Source organism: Platalea leucorodia (assembly GCF_965183815.1).
Source record: "Platalea leucorodia genome assembly, chromosome: 13".
NCBI classification, from domain to species: Eukaryota; Metazoa; Chordata; class Aves; order Pelecaniformes; family Threskiornithidae; genus Platalea; species Platalea leucorodia.
This window is the reverse complement of record NC_138835.1, coordinates 888,256-912,678: the sequence shown is the minus strand read 5'-3', so window position 1 is coordinate 912,678 and position 24,423 is coordinate 888,256. Positions and strand designations below refer to the sequence as shown.

The window sequence follows — 24,423 nt, the reverse complement described above, 5'->3', positions numbered from 1 at the left end:
CTGCCCACACGCAGCTGTTCCCACTCGGTGCCCAGGCAGCTGAGCGTGCCGAGGGGCCGCGGCTCATAGCCCACCCAGACACAGCTCCCCGGCCTCCGGCCAAGCACCGCCACCATCCCACAGTCTGAAGGTCACCAGTAATAACTGATGCTTAACCCCTTATATCCACGCGTCGCAAGGATGTGCCGGCGTGCCCAGTAAGCCCCGCTCTACAGAGCTTCCCTGGAGCGCTGGTAGGACCTGCAGCTCTGCGGGGCATGACTGCCTTTGCTGCTCACCCGCCCGCGGGCAGGGCTGCGGGGCCAGGAGGGCAGTGCCAGCCGCCCGCTTGCATGGCAGAAGCCTGCATGGCTAATGCTGGTTTGAACCCCCCGTCACCAAGAGCACCAGGTCGCTGTGGCGGTTTCAAAAAGTGGCGCTTGAAGAACATAAACCTGGTTGTGCCCTAGAGAGAGGAATGAAGATAAATAAGCCAGGCCTGGATGGGGGGAGAGGGGACTAGTCTATGTATGTAAATCTCCAGCATCCTTTTTAATGCAAAGGTGTCGTGGGCTCCCCTGGCTGTGGCCAGCGGGCTTAGAGGCTTTAAAGAGCAATGAATTATTGAAGCGCACTCTGCTTCCAATACCTTGCTGGCCACAGCTGCAAATCAAATTTCAGAGGGACTTATTGCATCAGGAACGTCATCAGAAAAAATGTTCTCGGCCTGGTTTCTTTTTCTTTGCCCCCCTCCTTTCAGTTAAGCGTTAGGAGATTGAAGAGCTGCAGACAAGATATCCGCCGGCACTGTTCCCCCTCGGGGTGCAGCAGCAGAGCCCAGCACAGGCAGCCCCCGGTGCTGAACGCTACCCCCACAGCCCCTCGCCTCCCGGGGTTTGCCACGGCCGGGGGTACGAGACTGCCCTGCCCGTTATTCCCCACCCATGTAATGAGCCTCCGTTTCTCGACAGCCTGACGGAGGGCTGTGGGCACAGCTGGGTGGCGTGAGCCCGGCCAGCAGCTGGGCAGCCCCACCGCTCGGCTGGGAGGACACGGGTGCCGCCCCGCTGCAGCCGAGCGAGCCCCCGCGGAGGTGGGACCAGCCCCTCAGCCCTGGGCCGACCGACGCAGGCAGCGGCCAGGTAGGGATCCTGTTTTGAGGGGAAGCTTTTGCCCAGCTCCCTCCCCGCCCTGACCCTCCTGGGACCATCGGACGGGGTCAGCAGCCTGCGCCACCAGACTCGGAGCGGGAGCAGCCTGGGTAGGGAGCAGCCGGCAGCCGCTGTCGGCATGGCTGGAGGGGCACTGGGGGACACTGGGGTGTGACCGGCATGCTGAGCGCCTGGGGCAGCCCCCGCAGCCGGCAGCATCTCGCCAGCAAAGCCAAGGCCCCGGGCACCCAGTCCAGAAAACATGATGTTCGGTGCCCTCACAAGCCGACAGGTCACGGATGCTTGGGCTGAGCTTGCCCTCGGCCGCCTGGTGTGAGCCCCGGAGGGCAGGGCACAGGGCTCGGGGCCCTCAGGGTAGGATGGGACGATTGTATCCAGACCCCTCCTCAGATGGAGAAGTCACCTCTGGAGTCTGGTGTGTGGGAAATGTCCTTTTGCAAGGCCACGTGTCCCCTGCCACCCGCTCCTCCCTGCAGCAGGACGAGCCCGCTCCCTGCTTGTGCCGTGCTGAGGGACCGCGTGCATCTGCCTGCTCGCAGAGCCCGGTGCTTGGGGAGCACGGGGGCCCTGCCCTGCTGCGGACGGGGCTGCTGCAAGGCAGAAATGCCCAGTGGGTCCCAGAGGTGGAGAAGTGCCCCTCTGACGTGAGGGAGGGCAGGAGGAGTGGGAAGGGGACAAACGGGACCCCCAGCCTGCAGGCTGGGGTAAGCCCCCAAGGCTATTCACCTCCCCTGCCCCATTTGCAGGCTCCGGGTAGCCTTGGGGCTCATCGGGGACTATTGGGGGTCCATGTGATGTTTCCAGGCCCATCCCCAGACCCAGACATTGGAGCTGAGAGTGGGTGATCACCCAGCTCCAGGTCCAGCCCTGTCCCGTGAGGGTGGGGGTTTCTTGGGGGCAGCCCCCAAGGCGACACAGCACTGTCCTTAGAGCACAGTCCCCAGGGAGGGAGGCTGCGCTCCCCGTCCCCTGTTCTCCCCTCCCCATGGGCCCCACGTGTGGCTGGGGGTGCAAGGGAAGAGGCTGAGGGGTCAGGATCCCACGGGCCAAGAAGCTCCTTGGAGTGAGAGATGCCCCGGGCAGGGGGTGAACAGGAGCAGGCAGGGCTGATCAGCATTTCGGCCCCAGACACAGACTCAGACCCGTCTGTGGATATGAGACCACACGGAAGGGATGGGCAGTGTCGGGGCTCCCAGGGGACAGAGTCATGCCACAGGCACCATTAGCCTGATGCATCACCCAGATTAGCCTCCCCAACCCCACTTACAGTCCGTACCGAAGCTTCCTTAACCCCCAGTAGCCCCCAAAATAAATTCGTAATCCGGAGCGGGTGACCTGTTCCGTGCCAGCCACTCCGCAGATGCTGGCTGCCCTCGCACCAGCCCCACGGGGCTGCCCATGGGGCAGGAAACCCGGCCCAGGTCCGTCCCAGAAGGTGCCCTGCCAGAAGGACAGATGGGGCCCGTAGGCAGCCTGGGCTCCAGCTTGCATTCTTGAGGACCTGCCTGAGACCACACATAGCCCTCGGGACGCCACGAGGGATCCGGCCCTGGAGGGAGCGGCCGTGTTCCCGCATCGGGCTCAGTCTCTACCTTGGAGCCTGGCTGCATGGCACGTGCATCCCTGCACGCTGCGTCCGGCCCCGCGGTGCCTCGGCGGGTGCATTCGTGTGCAGTGCATGTCCATGTGTGCCGGGGCAGGGCTGCGTGCCAGAGCTGGCACACAGAATGGAAACCCTCTTTGCTCCCTGAGTCTCTCTTCCCCCAGACCTCACCAAGGCGATGGGAACAGGGTAGCTCTTTCGCTCCTGCCCAGCACCCAGGATCGGACATTTCCCCTCCCCTCCGCTCTCCCCTCTGTTAACGCTCCAGGTGACTGGGGAATGCCCCAGCCAGAATTAAGGTGGGAGGAAGCCTCTGTGTGGCCACTTCTTTCCTTTTCCCTCCGTGCTCAGCTCATGACACAGAGAGCAGAAGAGCCAGAAGGCTCTGCTTCGTTGGAACGTGCAGTATTATGGCAGGATGGTGCCAGCGGAGCCCGGCTCCCAGGGACCAACATGTGCCTGGATCCCATGTGGGGCACCATGGGGCACCACACGGACCAGGACCGGGCAGAAAGGAGGATCAGCATCCTGAAGCCTGGCAGAGCATCTCTGCTGCCCGCTCCTCCCCTCCCGTGCAGCCACTGGGCAGGGTGGATCCCCGCTGTGCCAGCAGCCACCTGCGAGGGCTCTCCACCTGGGCATCCTCTTGCTCCCACCCCTTTCACCCCAACCAAACCACCACGGGCAGAACCAAGCCTACCTCTGGGCGAGCAGCGTGACGAGCAGCAAGGCTCCCACAGCCTGTGAGGAGCCTCCTGAGCCGCTCTGTGCCAGGCCTCGGTGCGACGCAAGGCAGCCCTCGTTTCCACTTGGCCCTTTCTGTAAGACACGGGCTGTGTTCAGAGCCCAGGGTCTCAGGTGCCCGGAACGTTGCTGCCATCGAGGCGCTGCACTGGCCACCATCGAGGTCTGTCCCTTGACAACAGGAGGTGCCCTGGGCTCTTCACCCCATCGCAGAGCTTCAGAGACTGTGGGACAGTCTCTCAGGTGCCTGAAGGTGCAGAGAAGCACCCTGGAGAGTCCTGAGCAGCACCTCAAGTACCTGCACTGCTTTTGAAGATCCCCAAGGGCGCCTACTTGTCTTTTCAGGTGTGGCACTTTTGAAACGCTTGTCCTGCGCTCTGTCCCACGGGAGCAGGAGCCGTGGAGTCCCTCTGGACTCTGCGTGCAGACAGAGGCAGGACACGCTCCAAACTGGGGCACCAGATTCAAAGGGTGTCCTGCCAGGCATCTTCCTTCCCCGTGACGCTGCTAAACTGGAATGTGGAGCACCTTGAGAGCAGCTTTGTTTCTTGCTGCCTTGCCAAGGCACAAAGTAGAGGAGAGGCGAGGGAAAGGAGAAATAAGGCAGCCCAGTTAGGACCAGTGGGCTGTCGCAATGCGACGGGGAAGCTGGTGGAGGCTGTCCCTAGGAGAGGGATGGGGTCCATACGGGGCTCCCACAGAACACGCCTGCTGTGCACAAGGAGGGGAGCAGGAACCAGGCAGCGCTTAATGGCTCTGGCTCATCACAGTTGGCTGCAACACAGCTCTGCATCCCCAAAGCGCTGTCTAAACCCTGGCTGAGTAATGGCCCCCCAGGGAGCTGGGCGAATCCAACACCTCCATCCAGCACAGCCAACGTGGACGCTCTTGGCAGCACGAGCTGCACTCAGCGCAAGACCCTTGGCTGTTCCCCATGGCACGGCGCGGCCAGGCCGCTTCCCGCAGCAGCCGGGGGGCCGCGGGCTGTCCCGGGCCCTGCCTGGTTTGACATTGCTGCGTTCCTCACATCTCCCCTTGCCTCTCCTTGGCCACGTCTCCTCAGCTCAAGGGCGGGCCAAAGGCCAGCTGCAAACCAAGATAGCCACGAAACCAAGGCTTGCTCCTGGCAGCTCAGGTTGCCCCATCTTTCTCCTGGCCTGTCCCACACCACGTGTGGCTCTTGTCCTGCTCAGTCCTGGGCTGACATCTGGCCCCGCTGCTGGCCAAGCACCTTGGCCATGCCTCTGGTCGCCTATGCAAACCCTTCGCAGGACAGGCAGGCGATGGCGTTGGTGACTTCAGTTGCTCAATGCTCTGGCTCTCATGGAAACATCATCTCGCCCATCTCTAATGAGGGAACAAGAGACCATGTCTGCCTTAAATTAATTGCAGCGTTGTCGTCTCAGTGGTGTTAGAAGTGCTTTTCTTGCAGAAGGTACTACTCATCTCTGAGTAGAGAGGCCATGTGCCATGTGTCAGGTCTATGTGCCTGAGCTGCTCTAGAGGGACTTGTGAGGGCCTGGCTTGGCTTCAGAAATGAATTTCAGCCACTAAGAGTCACATTCACCTCAGAAACCTTAAAGGGTGCTGGACCTAGTGAAGGTCTGGGCTCTGATCTACAGGTCCTGGTCTACAACAGCTCTTGATTGCCTTGGCCTGAACAGTACGTGCACTTCACATTAAACGAGCGTGGGCTTTGCGTTGAACAAGTGTGTGCCGCTCCTGTCCCAGTGCCCAGTGCAAACCTGGTGAGACTCTTCCCTCCCCGTTATGTCTGGCATTGCACAGCTTGTGTCAGCTCTGTAAGCATGGCCCGGCGTGAAGGTGGTCTGCAGTGGTGGGGGGCGGCTGGCTGTGGGTTGATGTGCTAAAACAGAGGCAATCAAATGTAAGGCTGCCTGGCATGAACTGGTAAGGGAGGGTTGGAAAGGAATTGCATTGCCCATTCCCACTGCACTCCAGCTGAGGGTCCAACAGTTGTCCTTGCCACCAGTCCCCCCAAGTCCCCGTGATCCTGCTGGTCCCAGAGCTGCTGTCCCTCACACCTGCTCATGCTCCCCTTACTCTTGCAGGTGCCTCAGGGGGAGTGGAACAACACGCTGTCTCGGGACAAAGACAGCGAGATCCCGTGCCGGCGCATGCGGAGCGGGAGTTACATCAAAGCCATGGGGGATGATGATAGTGAAGACTCAGAAACCAGCCCCAAACCATCCCCGAAAACTGCAGCTCGGAGGCAGAGTTACCTCAAGGCCACCCAACAGTCCCTGAGTGAGCAGAGCACCACCCAAAGGTAACGCTGGAGCTCGGGGCAGCGCCCTGCTCTCCTCCGGGAGCTCTGCACAGGCCTTCGGGGGCCACCCCAGAAGCAGTCCTTGGGGTCTAGCCAGCAGCACCCACATGGAGACCCCGTGTGGGGATCAGAGCCCAGCAGGGCTCCTGCACACCAGCTCGGACTGCCACGGGGCAGGCAGATGAGGAGACAAGCAGGACAGGAGAAGAGGTGGCAGAGGAATGGAGAGAGCTTTCCATCCTGGTGACCCCGAATAGCCCTGGTGTTAGGAGCCTGCTCCAGGCCCCTGTCCCCTCCGTGACGGGGAGGGCACTCCTTTGGTGGAGCTGTGTGATTTCCTCTCTAAGCACCTGCTCCTCCGAGGGAGTGCAGAGGTCCCAACCCCATGATGCTACTGAGATGTGGAAGGTGCTCAGCCAGCATGGCCGTGGACACTTGGCACGCAGCCCGTGGGCTGCTGGGACTGTGCCATCTGCTTTGCTCCCCCGGTGTCCCAGGGACTCTGGCACCAGCCGGAAAGTGCCCCGTTGGCACACGAGGCTGGGAAATACCCTGAGGCCAGGAGAGATGAGCGAGGAGGTCTGGGGCCAGGTACTGAGGGAGGAAGACCCACAGATAGACAGCAGAGCAAGGGGAACGCAGCAAAAGTTTGCTGGGCAAGAGGCTGGTCCTTGCAGGACGGGGTCTGTGTGGGCCACCTGGCCGGAGGCGATGCTGTGCGGTGTCCTCGCCAGCTGCTCCGCTTCCCGGGACAAGGCGCCCAGGGGCTGGGACAGGCTGCCAGTGTCCCAGATGCTGTGGCTCGGGAGGGTGTGAGCAGCACAGAGGGGCAGGAGGAGGCAGGAGCCGCCGCGGAGCCTGAAGGAAGTGAGGGCGCAGCAGGCAGCGTGGAGACCCCTCATGGTGGCTTCAGATTGCAGACCAGGTGCTGCTTTCTGCTGAGAGATGGTGACAAAATTAACTGTGAGGAGCCCTGGAAATGCTGCTCTGAATCCATCCCTGTTCCCTGCCTTCACATCCACTTCAGGGGGAGCAGAGTTGGGTCCAGGGGTCTCTAATGCAAAATACCCGAGTTGAGAGACCAAGGTTCTTCCTGGCTTGGGCTCATTGTCCATTCAGGTCATGTCCGTCGGGGTATGACCCCACCTGGGCTGCTGGGGTCCAGCCGGAGCCCACGGACAGGCAGCTTTGAGGAAGGGGGTAAGTCAGGGCAGGGTGTTGGAGCAGGAGGGGCAGAGCAGCCGAGCTGTGGATGCAGCGACACGGGAGAGGAGGGGTCCGGGCAGGACGCGGCTATTGCTGTGAGCGCTTGGTCCCCAGCAGGAGCTTTGCTGGAGGGAAGGGTGCTGCCTGGGAAGGAGGGGGCTCCGCAGCTCTTGGCGCTGCGCTCCAGTGAGGGACATCGCGCCCTGGTCTGCCCGTCCCCTCTGCCCCAGGCTGCCCCGGGCTTGGGGCATAGGACAGGCCCCAGTGCCAACCGAGCAGCGCCGGAGCATGAGCATGGCTGCCATCTGCCGACCACCCCCTCGCCTCTCCCCCCCCAACAAGGAGCTTTTTGGATGCTGTGGCTGCTTTGGTTGCTGCGGGGCCTCGCCGGGGTCCCCCGCCAGCCTGGCACACCCTTGGGACGGCAGCGGGGGCACCGTGCCCGGGCACAGCCCCATGCCAGCCCTCACCAAGACCCTCCGTCTCCTTGTCCAGAGTTGCTGGGGCCGTCTCCGGGCTCCACCACCCCTGGGGCACTGGGCCTGTGGTTTGGGACAGGAGGGGCTGCAGGCAGAAGGACAGCTGCAGCCTTAGCCAGGACGAGGCACAGAGGAGAGACACGATCCGTCCCTGTGAGAGGCTCTCTGCCCTTCCGAAGTCTGTTGCCTGCTCTGTGACTCGGTTGCCCCATGGGCAGGCTGCGAGGGCAGGTCAGGGTGAAGCCCAGTGGGCTGGGCACAGGGAGGCGGGCAGGGACACTGCCTGCCCCAGGACACAACTGGCTCACACCACGGACGCGCGGTGAGCTCACGGACAAAACCCTCTCAGGCCGAGGGAAACAAGGCAGTAAACAGATAGCCCAGGGCCTGGGGAGCTGCGTTGCCCTTGGCCACTCAGCAGCGGGTCTCCTGGGGGCTGGGTGTCTCCTCCATCACCCCTGGCAGAAGAGGCTGCTCCCTGTGCTCGTCACGCCCCGCGCCCGAGACTCAGGAGGTGCCATGGTCCTTCCTGGAGGTCCACAGGCTGCACGGGGCTCCTGCCCAGCTGGGACGCACCCTGCCCTCAGCTTCGCTGTCCTCCAGGCTGGTGAAGGACAGACCTCCGCACCCACGGCCCTGCCAGACGCCTGGGAAGTGGCACCCCGAGGGTCCTCTGTAGGGAGCACGGGTGATTCAAGAGGGAGAGTTCCCACAGCTCGCCCAGGCTGGCGTGGCTAACCGTGTCCTCCGCCATGCCCCACCTGATCTGTGACAAGGACTCCTTCACGCAGGGTCTCGTGGTGGAACAGAAGAACGGGGGAGCCCCATCCTTCCCACATCCCTCCTCCTCCTCCTCCTCCTCCTCCTCCTCCTCCTCCTCTCACGTCCCTCCCATCCTTCCACATCCCTCCCGGCCCCTGTGTGCCTGGGTCTCAGCAGAGACCGTAGCTGTGGTCTTGGCTGGATCGGGCTCAGTGACAGCCCTGCTCTTCTGCTGCAGAGGCCACTGCTGAGCCCCGGGGCACGGGGAAGGTGCTGCTCCCTGCGCCTGCAGCAAAAACTGCTCTGGAAATACTGACCCCCCCTGCCCCTGCAGCACCAGCATTCAGGCTTGGCTCCCCTGGAACTTCTTCCAGATAAACTTCTGGGTTCCTCTACACAAATCAAAAAAACCTGAAAAAATCCTGCAGGTGTTTCCAATTGCAAAGTCCACAAGATACCATTTAAAAGCCATTTCTCACCCCACCTCCCACCCTCTTCCCACCAGTCCAGGCAGGGAAGAGCCAGCTTCCCTGACTCCGGCCCCCAGCATCAGCTGGTGCGAGAGCTGGTCTGTCCCCAGGGCTGTGACTGGGGGCCAGCACGGATCCCGCGTGCTCCCTGGGGTTCGGCTGGACTAACCTGGCATCTGCAGCGCATTCCTGGCGGCAGCAGGAGCCAAGGGCTTGTCCCCTCTCCTTCCCCTGCACCCCACAAACCTTCACCCACGTGCTAGACTCGACAGCTCAAGCCAGGGGCCAGCACGGTGAGAAAGTGCTTCCTTCTACTCCAGGAGCTGCAAGAGGGGCCGAGCGGTGGGCTCGGTGCCCAGCATCGTCTCCGTGCTGCCATGCGGGCCTGTGCCGGGCAGGGGTGCCGCGGGCAGGGGTGGTCTGGCTCTCCTGGCAGGGCGGCAGCTCCAGCACAGCCCCAGTGCCCCCCCCCACCATGGGGACACCCCTCTCACTCTCTCTCTCTGCTGGCAGGAGCCTGGACCGCCTGGACTCTGTCGAGATCCTCCTACCTCCGAAGTTCCCGACCTGGGAGGAAGAATACAACCAGATCTCTGACAGCGTCAACGAGTCCAGTTGCATCAACCAGGTGAGATGCTGGAGCAGAGCCCCGCTGCGCCGGCACACCCCAGCGAGGAAGGAGGCCGGCTGAGGGGAGGGAGGTCCATCTTTCTCCCCCTTCAAAATAAGGCACTGGCTGTGCTCCAGGAATCGCACACGCTGTTCTCTGGCAGCTTTACTGAAGCATAAAGGCCAGCTCCTTAATTCTGATTCATGTTTGGCTGCCCTTCCTCTAGCTCTGCCTCCTCTCAGCACTGCTGGTGCAGCTGAAGCCACTCTGCCATGGCCACAGGTAGTCCAGAGCGATGCTTCACAGCGATGGGTGAAGCTCAGGGCTGCTCTGAGCGCAGGGTCCCACCATGTCACCACCCAGAAGCCACCTGCAAGGCTGCTCACCCCTGCTGCTGGCTCCTCACGCCCACTGGGTGGGAATGGAGCCCGGGCCAGCCGCACCTGCGCAAAAGGGGGCACCCAGCCTGGCACCCTGCAGCGGGTCCCCGGGGCCAGTAACCCTGCCGAGCTCTGCAAACCTCGTGCAGCAGCCTGGACCTGGGAACAAGGTGCCTGTAGTTCGGGAGGCTGCCCTGCCAGCTAGCTGGGGATGTCTCCTTGGATATTCCTGGTCCCCAGGGGAAGGGGAAGGGCAAAGCCAAGGATGCCAGTGAGGCACTGGCGGTGGGTGGCAAACCCCTTGCCACAGCATGGGCTCACGCCCTGACCTCAACCTCTGGGGTGCAGTCAGTGCAAACTGGGTTTAACTCCTGTCCCACACTATGACTCCCCTTGGGATTGCTGTTGCGCAGCTCGGGGCCTGGGTGGCCATAAGCCAGCTGCCCCACAGGCCAGGAAATAACCCATGCCAGGATGAGGCCTTTGCAGAGGTCCCGTGTGCTTCTCTCAGCCCCACGGGCCCCGTCCTTTCGGTACGCAGGTGGAGGTCCTCGGGGCAGCAATGGCTCCGCGAGCTTCGCCCAGCTGTTTGGCTGTCGCCCTGGGCCGCTGTTGTGTCCCGTCTCTGTTCACGCGTCTGCGTGGGAACACGTGCGCACACGTGCCCCTCCTGTGCTGCTCCGCTCTGTCTGTGCACAAGGATCCAGGGCGGCAGCGCGAGGCAGGGGTTGAAGCAGTGGGATGGTGTGCCTTCATTCCCCTCCAGGCGTGTGGGGCTCTGAGCCCTCCTCCGTCCCTCCAGCCCCACGGCTGGCTTCTGCTGTCACGGGTGGTTGGAGCCCTCGGTGGAGAGCTTTGGGGAAGGGCACGGGGCATTGCTCACGGGCGTACTTGTTCCTTGTGGTCAGTCTCGTTCCTTGTACATCAACGGCAATGTGCTGGGTGTCTCATTGCGCAGAGAGGGGTCAGGACCATCGCATTCCTGTCCTTTGCATGTAAATCCGTGTCTGAAGCCAGGTCTCTCCATGAAGACAACGGGTAGGCTGAGTCTGTGCCCTCTCCCTGTCTAAAGCTGCCATTTAGCAGCTGAGTGCAGCACCCTCGTGAAGACATCAGAAGGGTCCTGGAGCTGGAGGGTCTGAGCAGCCCACGACGTGCCAGGAGCTGCCCAGGCAGTGCCCCGCGCCCCGACTGGTAGCACTGTGGTGCCGGGGGCTCACCGACTGCCACCGCACCCGCTCAGGCACGGGGCTGCTGTCATCACGGCACTCTGCCCTCTCTCCTCCAAATCGGAGAGTTCAGTTGCAGCTGGGCTGGGATTTGGGGGGCCCCCCACAAATTGCGTCTCTGTTGATCCAGGATGGAGCTGGTAGAGCCACCAGTGTGTGCTGGTCCGATCCTCTGGCAGGTCTGACCTGCCCTTTCATCCAGTGCCAGACGCAGTTCCTCCCCTGCCCTCACTGTTGTGTGACCTCCAACACCTTCCTTGTGTGTCCAGCAAGACCCTGGTGTCCTCCCACACTGACGCATCCCCAGCTCCGAAAGACAAGTCCACTCTGGTTGTGTCCCAACTGACGTCCACCTTGCAAACCTCTGGAAGTCCAGGGCTCACCGGGTGTGTGTGCCAGCACCCAGCTGTCACACCAAGGGGACCAGTGGCCAGAGAGAGCCAGCTGGTGACCCCCAACACTGCGTATCCACACTTTGAGCTGTGCCCTGTGTACAAGGGCCGGACCCAGCACCCAGAGCCAAGCCTCTTCCCTTGGGTGCATTCTGAACCTGGATTCTTCCCACGGTGGGTCATCTTGGGCAGGTCGCGCCGGGCAGAGCTCATAGGGTGGATGTGCTTTGCAGACCAGGGACGGAGAGGAGGAGAAGGCATTCCTCCCTACAGGCAGCGCAGTGTCTGTCGGGCGTCTGTCCTTATGCCAAGTGTGTGCTGTGGCTTTGCTGTGGAGAGAAGGCAGTATCGCTTCCATGTGGCTTCTTCCTGGCGCGGGGACGAAGGAGATAGCAGCGAGTGGCCAGCCTGACCCCATCAGGGTGAAGCACAGTTTTCCCGACGTGGAGCACTCGGGCTGCCCATCCACCCCGGCTCTGCGGGCTGCGGGGGCCCGTCGCTGCTCCTGGCCACACTGCGAGGTGCTGGCCAATGCTGGGGGCTTCGCAGATGTGCTAACTGGGAGCCACAGCAGCCGCAGGCAACCCATGCGTGCCAAGGGGTGTCCCAGCACTGTGTGTCCCAAGCGTGCCCTGTGTATATACATTGATCTATGGTGCATACAGCAGGCTGAATGCATCAGCAGCTTCTCTCCGTCTGGGAGGCGTCCCGTGGAGCTTTACCGTGCCGTGTTTGTGCCGCTGTCTGAGGGGCCTGTGCGGCATCTTGCTTGGCATCTTCTGAGCTCTGACGTTTGCACTGAAGTGTCAGCAGCGGTGGCCCCAGGGACGGGCTGTCCGCTCCCCTCGTCCTCGGTCCCTGTGCAATGGCTGTCTGTGTGAGGGGCTCACCCGTTCTTGGCCTTTAACCTTCTCCAACTCTTTCTTCCAGATCTTTGGACCCCCCTCACTTATCCCTCAGATATTTACCCATGGAGAGCAGGTACCATCCCGCTGGCGTTTCCCTCTTCCTTCCTCAAGGAGCTTTCTCGGGTCAGCCTGGACACGCACGGCAGGGTGCGAGGCAGGCTGTGGGGTCAGCCCATGCCCAGGGCCAGCGGCAGGAGGAGGAGGAGGCGGCAGCGCTCCCGACCCGGCGCTGCAGGGCAGCTGGAGAGCTTGGTTCCCCTGGCCCTGGCAGGGGTTAGGGACCGTCAGTTTTAGCGGGAAAGTAGATGAACTTTTTGAGCCAAACCTTGTGGAGCTCAGATGCCAATGCTGGGCAGAAATACTGTCCTTGAGGCCAAAGAAAGGGCCAGGAGAGATGGAAGTGGGCAACAGAGCCAATCTCAGCATCTCTCATGCGTGTTTCAGAACGTTCTGCTTTAGGCTGGCTCTGGTTTAGCCTGGGCGAGCCTCTCTGGAGTCCAGGTTTGACTAGCCACTGCTACTGGAGAGCAGGGCAGGGCCGGGGGCACGGTGGGGAGGGAGTTGGGGGCAGCAGGAGAAGCAGGGAGCAAAGCTGCCCGTGCTCGGCTCGTGCCTCGCCGCAGCCTGCCGCCAAGCCCGCTCCTGGTCCCCCACTGCGGAGGGGGCTAGGATGGGTTCCCGATGGTGCCACCCAGGTGCCTGTCCCTGGTCAAGCGTGGGGGCTGTCCCCCAGCCCACACCTTCCCACCTTCGCTCTCCGCCCCGCTGCAGGGCCAGGCCATCTCCGCGCACCGAGGAGCACGCCTGCCCCGGCAGGGATGTGGCTGAGGCTGGGGTCTCCCAGCGGTGCTGGCGGGGCAGGGGGACCTCTCAGGGGCTGGACAGGGATTTGAGCCTCGCGCGCTCTCAGCCTCTCCGTCAGAGACGGGGGTGTTGCGCAGGCACTGTGGTGGTAAGCGTCTCCTACTCCACAAGCAGGGACTGTGGCCTCCAAGGAGGGTCCCCTCTTCCCTCTCTCTCAGCAGAGCGCAGGCATCCTGCACCCCACCAGCACTGACCACTGCACCTCCTGGTCTCGTCTGCCCTAAGTGGGACCACGCAGGGTGGCTGCAGGGAGAGGAGCAGGAGGGGAAGGGAAGGGGCTGCCTAGAGGCAGGGGGTGACTGGCTCTGCCCCTCTTCCCGTGCAGGCGCCAGAGCCGGAGCTGGGGGAGCAGTACGAGGCGGTCTGCGACTCTACCTACAGCGAGGCCGAGTCGGCTGCCGCGGAGGTGCTGGACCTGCCTCTGCCCAGCTACTTTCGCTCCCGGAGCCACAGCTACCTCCGTGCCATCCAGGCGGGCTGCTCCCAGGAAGAGGACACGGGCTCCGTCCGCTCCATCTCCCCCCCGCCGGCAGGCAGCCTCAGCGGCAGCAGGACCCTGCCCACCAACAGCAGTGAGTGCCCGCGGTGTGCGGCGGGGAGGCGGAGGGGCGCGAGGCCAGCGGGGACGGGATACAGCTGCCGGCTGCCTGGGAGGTGTCGGGCACATGGGGCGCTGGGCTCAGGTACCTGTATCTCCAGCCACGGTTGTCCGAGACTTTTGTGGGCTTACAGGGGCTTGCTCGGTGCCAGAGAGGGAGACCAGCAGCCAGGCATGCCGTGAGGAGGGCTGCGGCCGGATCTCCGGATGCGGGCACTGAAATGGCAGACAGGCTCTGGTTGCGGGGATCTGGCTGGCACTGCTGACGCGGCCTGCAGAGGTCCGGGAGAGCTCGAAGTCTTCGCTCAGTCAAGCCAAACCCAGGCCTGAGCGCTGCGGCTGGGAGCACCCCGCGGGACGCCCACCTTGCCGGGAGCGCGGGCTGCCCTCTCTGCCTCAGGTCCTGCGGGGCTGCGGGCGCAGCGGGAACCTGCAGCACCGGCAAGCAGCCCTGCTGCCCTACACTAGCAATAGCTTCCGTCTTCCTCCTCCTCCTCTCCACTGTGCATCTCTTCTTACCCCAATCCAGGCTACAGTTGACAGGTTTGACCTCTCTGAAACTCTCAGGAACAAAAATGTCTGTCAGGGGCTCTGCACGGGTTTCCCCAGGGGCTGAGCATACCCTGGTCTCTGCAGCCCCTTCAGCCAGAGGCAGAAAGTGGGGCTGATGGAAGGAGGGAGGGCAGAAGGCATCTGCCTCCGTCCCTCGGTGACGGAGGTGTGACAAGGCTTTGGGGTTCCCCATGAACTTCTTTGCAGGTTCCCACACAGGGCAGGACTCCTGGAAACAGGCCTGGGGGATCGGATCGGGGGGAAAAGGCGAATGGTGCGAATTTGCCCCTTCCAGATCCACAGGGTTTGCGATTTTTCCCAGCAGAGTCAGAGGCAGGTCTGACCCTGCCTAGCCAGGGGCCTGAGCCGTGGCCAGTGAGGGCAGGACCCCGGCCAGCCCGCACCGGAGCAGCGCAGCCCGGGCAGTGGCGTGCCGAGCGCAGGCTCGCCAGCGCGGCTCCCGGGCCATCCAGGCGGCAGGCGGGGCAGAAGCGGTACCAGGCAGACAGCATCACCCTGGTGCTCCCAGCGCTCGGGCTGCTGCCTGGAGACCAGTCTTTCAAAACCTCCTGGCAGTGAGATGCTGGGAGTCCAGCCTGTGCCTGGGCTGGCTCCAGCTGCTTTCTCTCCCAGAGATGGAATTGCAGCAGCCACGCAGGTACCTAAGGCATTGAGTCCTAGCTGCCCCTCACCATCAGGTGTACGTAGACCAGAGCCCCCAGCATCCCTGGTGTGGGGCAAAACCGGGTCTTGCTCTGAGTTTCAAGGCACTGATGAGCCTTCCCAGGCCCAGCACCCCGCAGCCTCCGTGCACTGAGCGCTGGGCAGCGTTATACCCAGCTCCAGACGCCCCGCCCGGCGCTGGATGCAGGCATTATTCATTCCAGGCCCTTCTCTTTTGATTAATAATTACTGCACTGGACAAGACCCTGGCCTCTCCCTCCGCTGTGAGTCAGGATTGACTCCATCCCCCGGCGCGGGGCTGAGGCTGCAGGCAGCCCCGTTCAGCTGGTGTTTCTCACCAGTCTCTCCCAGGAGGCAGCTCCCAGCATCGCAGCAGAGCGGGTCTCTTCGCCAAACATCTGGCCGGAGCTGGCACTCCTGCGTGCCACCCCTCCCTTCCCCAACGCCGGAGCACCCAGCACCCCTGGGGCGAGTCGGGGCTGCCTGCGCTCCCGGCAGGACTGCCATGCCCACCCGCAGTGCTGCCGGAGGAGGCTCCTGTGAACGCCCCGCGTGTTCAGCAGCCGGGTGGGAAGCGAGGAAGGCGAGCGCATTGCCCCGGGATGTAATTTTGCCAGGACACTGGGGTCACTGGCTCGAGACAGCAAGGAACGGCTCGGGCTGCTCAGACCTCACAGCGCTGGGAAAGCCCAGGAGGAAAGGGGTGCAAGGGCTGGTTTTCTGTCTCATCCAAAAATGAGCTGGTGCTGGCTCCCCGCTGCAGAGCCCAGCACCGCCCTGCCCGGAGACGTGTTTGGCGCAGCCAGGCTCCACCTGCGGCTGCCTTTACTGGAGCACCATCTGCAGCAGTGGCTTCGCTCCCCGGGGTCCACGCCTCTCCTGGAAAACACGTGCGAGGGCGGTGGGTGGCAGGGAGGAGAGCTGCTCTGGAGATGCTGCTTCTGCAAACGGCCCCTGAAGGCCTGAGCGGAGCCGACAGGTTCAGCTGTGCGAAGCTGCGGTGCGGGGTGAAGCTCTGCTCTCGCTGCAGCATTTCGGCCGGCGCGAGGCCCTGCCAGGGCGCCGGGGGGTGGGAGCAGGCTCTTGCCAGAAGGGAAACCTGTTACCTTTCCGTGATGCTTCAAGTCACTGGATCTGCGTCACTTTTGTATCATTTTCTTCAAGGCAGCCTGCGTCCCTCTCAGCTCCTGGACAGCCGCAGTGCTCCGGGTGAGGCTTGGCCGTAACACAGGGCGCAAGGAGCTGAGGGGTCCCATCCTGGGAACAGGTTTGGGAACTGGTTAGAAAAGGTCCTGCCTTGGTGTTCCCAGACATGGCGGTGTCGGGACATCGCGCCAGGCAGACACCAGAGCAGGCAGGAGGAGTTCGGCATCTCACCAGGGCTGTACAGCTGCCGGCGGCGTGGAGGCCGCTGGCAAGCCCTGTGACCCACAGGGATGCCGGGGTCAAGTCCAGCAGGGCAGGCTGCTCTCGGCATGGGCTCTGGCACAGAGCTATGGGGGGATTTCAGAGCAGCCCCAACTTATCTGCCATGGGCGAAGCTGGCGGAGCGCAGGAGCGGGCTGTTGGTGGGAGCCCCGTCCCAGCACTGGGCTGGGGGGAGCGGGAAGAGGAGCACCGGCAGCCTTCATGCCCGGCTCCAGGCCTTCCCACCCAGAGACGTGCCCGTGCCCTCGCGTCCCCCCTCGGTGGTCTGCGCTCCGGGGTCATCGCAGCCAAAGTCCACAGGAGGAGGCAGGGACGGGAGGGGGTCCCCTGGGAAGGACGGGCTGCTTGCTCAGCCCCGTCCCTCCTTCCTACCGCCCTCTCTGCTCTGCCTGTCCCACGCTCTTCCCACCCTGGCTCACCCCACGCCCCGCAAGCCCGCCCCGCTCCTTGCTGGCCGTACGGCCCGTGCCGAGCTCAGCACTGCTGCAAATCCAGGCTAACAGCAGGCGTAGCACAGAAGGGGGCTTTCAAAATGACTGGTTGCCACCTCTCTCTGACGTGACCCAGCAGAGATCTGCTGATTTCCAGAACATCCTCCAGCCCTTTGCATTGGCTGCTGCGGCCTGGGGGGGAAACGTTTTTGGTGGAGGGGATGGGGAGCAGAGAGGAGCATCTGTGCTTGTGCCTGTGCGTGACGGGGAGGGCAGGAGGCGTATCTGGACAGCAGTCACACCTTTAATCAGCCAGTTCCCCCTGCAAACGAGCATCACAGAGGCTTTAATTGGTTGGTGGTGTACAAGAGAGGGGCCTCCCGAGCAGCAGATTGGTACCTCTCAGCTCACCGGTGTCGGTCTGGAGCAAGAGGGAGATGTGGGCGCGCCATCGGCCGCAGGTCTCGTGGTCGCTCGTGGTCTCTGCTCCACGCAGAGCTCTGGGGTGAAACAACTGAGAGCCCTTGCCCGTTCCCTTCCCACGGACACCCTCCTGCACCGGCACCCGTGCGCCAGCCCGGAGGAACTGTTCCCATCACATGCTCCGTCCTTGAGAGGGGGACGGGGTTTCTTCTCTGTAGGGACACCTCCTGAAGAGGCGGCGGCGGCAGCAATGCTGTGGCTGACCCAGGCTTCTCATTCCTCGAGGGCAGCGTGGGGGTCGGATCGCGCAGCAAAGGGACTCAGCCGCCAGCTGAGGGCACGAGGAGGAGCAGCGAGCTCCGCGGCGGGGGGCTGCAGCCTCGGGGCCTGCGTGGGGAGCGCGGCCGGGCGGGAGAGCCCCGACAGCTGTCACCTCTGCCGAGCCCCTTCCTCCCACAAGCGCCTCTGTCACTCCCGCATTACAAGGCAATTAGCTCCCATTTGACAGCCAGCGAGACAGATGATGAGCTGCCCTTGATCAGCCTTAAACAAAGCTTTGTGCCTTGCGAAGCCGGAGCCTCAAAAGCCCCAGTGAAACCTATTCATCTAATTGCCAGGCGTTCAGCCGACAGCCACGCCGGCTCCTGAGCATTACAAAGGGCTCCCCAGCCCCAGCTCCTTCTTATTAGAGGCAGCACTGGGAATTGCTTGCTTAATAGACTGCTTGCAATACAGAGCTGAATATTTGATGTCCAGGGGAAAGAGGAAAGCAGAGGTGAGCAGAGCACAGCAAAAGGGGGTGAGAATCCCCAGTGCGGAGACCCCAGCCTCCACCCAATGCACCAGTGACAGCAGGGGACGCTCACACCAGGCCAGTTCCTACTCGAGCTCTTCCCAGTCCTCCCTGTGCCGTCCGGTAACATCACCCTTGCTCAGAGCACCCTGCCCTGGCATTCAGCAGCCTGTTCCCAGAAAGCCCAGGTGCCCGGCTCCTTATCCTGTGCCCAGGTCTCCTCCAGGGAGGCCAGGGAATCCAGCTCTGCCTCCTCCTCCAGGACTGGGCTGTCTCTGCTGGCCTGTCTTACCGACGGGTGAGATGTCCCCGAGAGTGTGAGCTCTGGAGGGCAGTGCCCCCCCGGTTCTCCTTCTGCTGACCCCGTGATGGCAGCTCTGGCTGCAGGCCCCCAGGCTGGGCCTGAGAGCACCACCGGGGAGAGGCGCTCCCCGAAGTCATGGCAGCATAGCCACCCTTCTGCCTCCAACCTGCTTTCTGTCTTCTTTGCATTGCTTTTTTTTCTTGTCATCACCAAATTAGAGAGGTGGCTCCCAGGACCATTGCTGTGCTGGCAGCCCAGCCCTGCCCCAGGAGAAGGCAGGTCCCTGCCCGGTCCCCTGGCGCTGATGCTCGTGCAGGGGGAGCAGGGTCGTGCTTGGCGGAGGAAAGACAGACAGCCTGCACACCTCCGTGCGGCGGCACAGCGGCACCGTGCTGACCCAATCCCCAAGGGCTGGTTCACCGTGGGACGAGTTTCCATGGCTTCTGGGAAAGTCACGTAGCGCTGGCTTGTGAGGGATGGGTACAGACGCCCTTCCTCCTCCTCCTCCTCCTCCTCCTCCTCCTCCTCCTCCTCTGTGTGCAGTGATTACCTGGTCTCTGGGTAGGAAGGCAAGTTCTGCTCCTCTCCTCTTTGGCTGTCATGGCCTTCTCTTCTTTGGGGGGAAAAAGTAGTGGTGTGAAGGCAACGGAAGAACCAAACCAGGGCAGGACACGTTGTCCAGCCTGCGCGCGAGCGGCCGCAGCTGAGGAGTAAAGCACCACCGCGGCCCCTTTGCTAATCGTATCAGCCAGAGCTGACCCCGCACGGCCTTTGAGGAGAGACTGTTATCATTCCCTTCAGATTTTCTCCTTCTTTTTGACCTAGATTTCACGTTCCAGAAATAGCTTTCTCTGACATACCAGCAGGAAAGGGATTAGAGAGAGTGTGTGTGTGTGTGTGCGCGCGCCAGGGAGAGATTTCTGTTGCATGCTCCATCAGTGTTTGTAAGGGAAAAAAGGGTGCGCAGGCAGCCCCCAGCGCAGCCAGCTCTCTGTCTGCTGCCGGCTGCGTGCACGCGTCTCTGGCCCCCAGGAACGGCCGCAATGGGTTTGAGCCCCACAGCGATGTCGCGTGCCCAGAGCCCCGGGAAGGGGGAGCTGCAGCCCACACGTGGTGCTGTGCCGACACAAGCAGACGCAGGGGAGGTGGAAGCGCTGCCCATAGACTTAGTAGAATCGTAGAATCACAGAACGGTTTGGGTTGGAAGGGACCTTAAAATCATCTGGTTCCAGCCCCCCGCCGTGGGCAGGGACACCTTCCACCAGACCAGGGTGCTCAAAGCCCCGTCCAACCTGGCCCTGGACACTGCCAGGGATGGGGCAGCCCCAGCTTCTCTGGGCAGCCTGTGCCAGCGCCTCACCGCCCTCATGGTGGAGAATTTCTTCCTTGTATCTCATCTGAATCTGCCTCTCTCAGTTTAAAGCCATTGCCCCTTGTCCTGTCACTGCGGGCCCTTGGAACAGGTCCCTCCCCAGCTTTCCTGCAGGCCCCTTCGGGCGCTGGGAGGCTGCTGGAAGGTCTGCCCGCAGCCTTCCCTGCTCCAGGCTGAGCACCCCCGGCTCTCAGCCTGTCCTCGCAGCAGAGCTGCTCCAGCCCCTGATCACCTTCGTGGCCTCCTCTGGCCCCGCTCCAACAGCTCCATGTCCTTCTTATGTTGGGGGCCCCAGAGCTGGACACAGGGCTCCAGGGGGGCCTCAGGAGAGCAGAGTAAAGGGGGAGAATCCCCTCCCTCGCCCTGCTGGCCATGCTTCTTCTGATGCAGCCCAGGACACGGTTGGCTTTCAGGGCCGCCAGCGCACATTGCCGGGTCATGTTGAGCTTCTCATCAACCAACACCCCCAAGTCCTTCTCCTCAGGGCTGCTCTCCATCCATTCCCCGCCCAGCCTGTATTTGTGCTTGGGATTGCCCCGACCCATGTGCAGGACCTTGCCCCTGGCCTTGTTGAACGTCATGAGGTTCGCACGGGCCGACCTCTCCAGCCTGTCAGGGTCCCTCTGGATGGCATCCCCTCCCTCCAGCGTGTCAACCGCACCACACAGCTTGGTGTCATCGGCAAACTTGCTGAGGGTGCGCTCAATCCCAGTGTCCGTGTCGCCGACAAAGATGTTAAACAGTGTCAGTCCCCATACCGACCCCTGAGGGACACCGCTCCCCACTGGTCTCCACTTGGACATCGAGCCATTGACCGCAACTCTTAGAGTGCGACCATCCAGCCAATTCCTTATCCACCGACTGGTCCATCCATCAAATCCATGTCTTTCCAATTTAGAGACAGGGATGTCACATAGATGACATCAGTTGCTCTTCCCTTAGCCACCAACACTGGGAATATACGGGGAAGTGAGCACGGCCCCCAGGTCCTGGCCAAGCCTGCCTTCCCCCAGCAGGGGCCGTCTACAAAGGAGCAGAAAGGCAGGCAGCTGCCAGCATTTTCCTTTGGTTATATGGTCAGAAAGCCAAGTCCTTCTTGCTGCTTGCTTTTATCAGCCTTGATGGCAGGAAAGGGAGTCGGTAGTGCCGTCCTCGTGGGAGAGAGGGAGAAACCGAAGCAGCGAGGGGTGCCTCAGCTTGCTCAGCGCTTCTGGGAGAGCGGCGGCAGGGAGCCCATGCATGGTGCAGTGCTCTGCCCTCGGGGCCGCGCTGGCTGGAGCGCAACGTGCCGGGTACAGCAGACACCTAGGGTCTCTTCTTAGGCTGCAGGGCCTGGTCCATCCCGGCACGCTGGCCCTGCTGCCGTCCCTGTGAACCGGGTGAGCACAGAGCTGCCCCGGCAGCCACCGATGCCGCTTCGTGCCCCGGCTGTCGGCGATGCTCGGCACCTCTCTGCATCTCCCTCCGTGGCCTCAGGGCTCATGCCATTGCTGGAGCAGCCCAGCAGCGACCAACAACGGTCTCAGCTAAGACACACACACGTGCCAGGGCAGCGAGACTGGGCCATGTACTGGGCCTGAGCATTTGCAGGATTTCAGACAGCGCAGGCATCTGAGGATTTCTTTGTGCGTGTTTCTCTTGTTCTGGGTTGCTTCTCCTCTCCTTCATGCTTTTCCATTGCTTTTGCCATCTACGGAGCCACGATGTGGGCATTCCTGAGGATTCAGGAAGAGATCGGCTCCGAGCTTCACAGAGCCGCTCACAGCCCCTGTGGATGAGGGGCTCTCGGTCCAGAGCTGCTCACCGCTCCCAAGCCTGGCAGCAGCTGAATTGAAAACAAGTTTTCTTGTTTTCCTGGGTAGGCAGCAGAGGGGAGAGGCCCTGGGCTGCAGGTCCCAGGTCTCAGGGCTGACCCTCTGGCGAGATCCTCCTTCAGCCCCGCTTTGCTGCCGTTTGTGAGAGCAGACGCAGCTCACCCGCAGCGGTTCCATCGCTGAACGCGGAGGGCGGCGGCAGCTCAGCCCTGCCTGCGGGAGCTGGCAGCGCGGGAGCTGGGTGCGCCCTTTCCCCAAGGCGCTTGGATCTCTCCTTGCTGCGGACCAGCCCTTCTCCACGGAGCACCGTGAACGCAGCGAGTCATAAATACATCACAGCATCCAAGGGCTGATGGTAACCGAAGCGAGGAGCTGGGGCGGCGCACGTGCTCCTGGCGGGAGCCACGTGGCAACACCGCTGCCCGCAAAGCCACGAGCCCTGCCCGAGGCCAGGCCCTCTGCAGGCAGCACCGTTAGGCAGCGTCCACGCCACGCGGGGCTCGCGGGCACCCGCTGCCCTGCCTCGCGTCAGACCGCCGCGCGGCGTGGCTCTGGCCTCGCGGAGGCCTCCCCCGGCCCCGCAGCCTGGGCGAGCCTCGCGCTCGGCTCCGGGCGTCCCAGCGCGGGACCAGAGGGACGGAGCCGGACGCCGCTCCAGCGCCCAGCGCGCCGGTGCCCAGGGTGCCAGACCCGGGGTGGCTGGGCCCGGGCAGGCCCTCGCTGCCGCCCGCGAGCCGTGCCCACCCCGCGCCCCTCCGCACGCCGCTCTCCCACCGCTCCTGCTCCTAACGGGCGGCACAGAGCACGGGCACCCAGCGCCCGGGGAAGCGGGGCTCGGTCCCCCGCGCCCGCCGGGACGGAGCTCAGCTGGCGAAGCCGTGACCGGCGGGAAGCACCCGCCCAGGGCAGCACCGCGCCCCCGCCGGTCTCCTCCCGTTTGCTTGCGCCGCAGGGGCCGAGCCCCGCTAACGGCGGCCCCGGCCGCAGTGCGGGGAGCGGGGCGGCCGCGGGGGTCGCTCAGCCAAAGCCCCCTCCGCGCGTGGGCGAGAGACGGGGCCGCGCCGGGGACAGCGGCAGCGCGGCTGCGGCGGGCGCGGCAAGGAGACAAAAGCTCCCGCGTGGGGGTGGGCGAGGCGCCCGCTTTGTTCTGCGGCGTTTGGCTGCCCCGCTCCTGCCACCCGCGGCAGCGCCGGTGCGGGAGCCGCCCCCGGCCCGGCCCGGCCCCGGCCCGGCCCCGGCCGCAGCGGAGGGGACGCGGGGGTCGCGGCTGTGGCGCCCGGCGGGGCGGGGCCGCGCGGGACCGCGCCCGGCCGTGGGAGCGCCCCGGGGCGGGGCGGGGCCGCGCCTGCGCGGGGCGGGGCGGTGACGCGCGGGGCGGGGCGGGGCGGGGCGCGGGTTTAAGGCGCGGCCCCGCCCGCGGCGCGCAGCCGGAGCGGCGGGCGGGCGCGGTGAGTGCGGCGGCGGCCCCCGCGTCTCTCCCTCCTCCCGCCCGCGGCCGCAGGAGCACCCGGCCCCGGCCCCGTCCCGTCCTCCCGCCGCCGGGCACGGCGCGGCCCAGCGCCCCCCTCCGCGGGACCCCGGCCGGGCCGAGCGCCCCCGCCCCGCGCCCCCCCGTCTCTCCGGTCCCCTCCGCCCCTCCTTTGTGTCTCCCATGGCTTTGTGTCTGGAGCTCCTCAAGCAATGTGAGTGACTGCCCGGGGCGCGGCGGGCGGGCGGGGGGCCGGGCCGGGCCCTGCATGGCTCCGCGGCGGGGGTGCCGCGCCCCGCCTGCCGCCTGCCGCTGCTGCCGCCGCTTGCCGGGCCCGCCGCCCCGCCGGGATCGCAGGTGGCGCTTCCGCTTCCCACGCGTGTCGCGACCCGCGGGGGGGGGGGTGCTGCCTCCGCGCTCGGGGGGGTGTGTGCGCTGCCCCGTCCTCCCACGCATGCCGCCTCCGCCGCGGGGGAGCCGGGCCCGCGGTGGGCTCTGCCTGCCCGCACCCCGCAGCGCCGGGCCCCGCCGTCCCCGTCCCTCCCGGGCGAGGCGGGGTCGCGGCGGGTCAGGCCGGCGCCCAAGGCCTTTGCGGGGTCCCTGGGCAGCGCCTCGCCCGCCGTGTCCCCCCCCCGGGAGACGCTGACCCCTCGTTTGGGGCGGCGGTCGGGTTCTGCCTCCCCGGGAGAGCGGGGCATTGTCTGCGCCGGGCACGGCTGCTTCCCCGCTGGGGCTGCGCTTCAGCAGCGCGGCGAGCGGGCACCTCCCGGCCGGGGCGGCCTTCCGAAGCCTCTTTTGCAGCCTGGGAGGATGGGTCCGGCGCTGCACCCCGGCGCTGCACCCCGGCGCTGCACCAGTTGGATGCAGCTGCAGGTGTAGCTCAGGTGTCGGTGTGGTGGAGGGTGGGGAGGTTACCGGTGGTCTTGAGCAGTCGGTAAACGTAGCTCTTAATTTCTGCCCCAGTCCTCATTAAGAGGCTCAAAGAGGAGGGCTCTTTGAGGATGCTGTCGATGGGACCAGTATTACTTATTCTGCAGAGGTACAGATGTGGACCCCAGGCTGTGCAGGGAAATGTGTGTTTGAGACAAGAACGGCATTAGGATCTCTAACTCCCGGGCTGTAACTTGCCACTTGGGGGAGGAAAAGAAAGGAAAAAAAAAAATCCCACAGCATGTGGCATTGGATCCTAAAATAAATTCCAATCATGTGGGATGATAACAAGCCAGATTGCCAGCTCGTGTAAGTTGGCAGACTTGACTCCAGAGGGTCCAAATTACTGAGCTGGTAATTGCTCTTCCAACAGGAATTTGGTGCTATGAAGTTACACATTCTTGAACGTGTGGAGGAAGGGAAGCCTAACTAGTGACCAAATCTAGCCTGCTTGTCTTTCAGATTAAGATAATTTATGTGTGCGTGCTCTGCAGTGGTACCCAGGTACTCGGAAGAAGACACTCTGCAGGATTTGGCT

General features: G+C 63.8%; 2 protein-coding genes across 6 annotated transcripts in view; both read left to right on the top strand.

Annotated features, from left to right (window-relative positions):
• The window catches only part of AAR2 (AAR2 splicing factor), a 287,818-nt gene that overhangs the window by 144,214 nt on the left and 119,181 nt on the right, over positions 1–24,423 (top strand). The window lies entirely within an intron of this gene.
• Positions 1–24,423, top strand: part of DLGAP4 (DLG associated protein 4) — a gene marked incomplete at its 5' end in the record, with an annotated part of 67,398 nt that overhangs the window by 1,383 nt on the left and 41,592 nt on the right. Inside the window, 5 exons of one of the 5 annotated variants that reach the window (XM_082326372.1) lie at positions 951–1,121; positions 5,571–5,788; positions 9,219–9,333; positions 12,247–12,297; positions 13,414–13,660. In XM_082326372.1, the coding sequence (XP_082182498.1) occupies positions 951–1,121; positions 5,571–5,788; positions 9,219–9,333; positions 12,247–12,297; positions 13,414–13,660 (802 nt within the window). Of the gene's footprint in view, positions 1–179; positions 234–950; positions 1,122–5,570; positions 5,789–9,218; positions 9,334–12,246; positions 12,298–13,413; positions 13,661–23,094; positions 23,170–24,423 lie in introns of those variants that run through there. The other 4 variants (XM_082326373.1, XM_082326375.1, XM_082326374.1 and 1 more) reach the window with 4 other exon arrangements.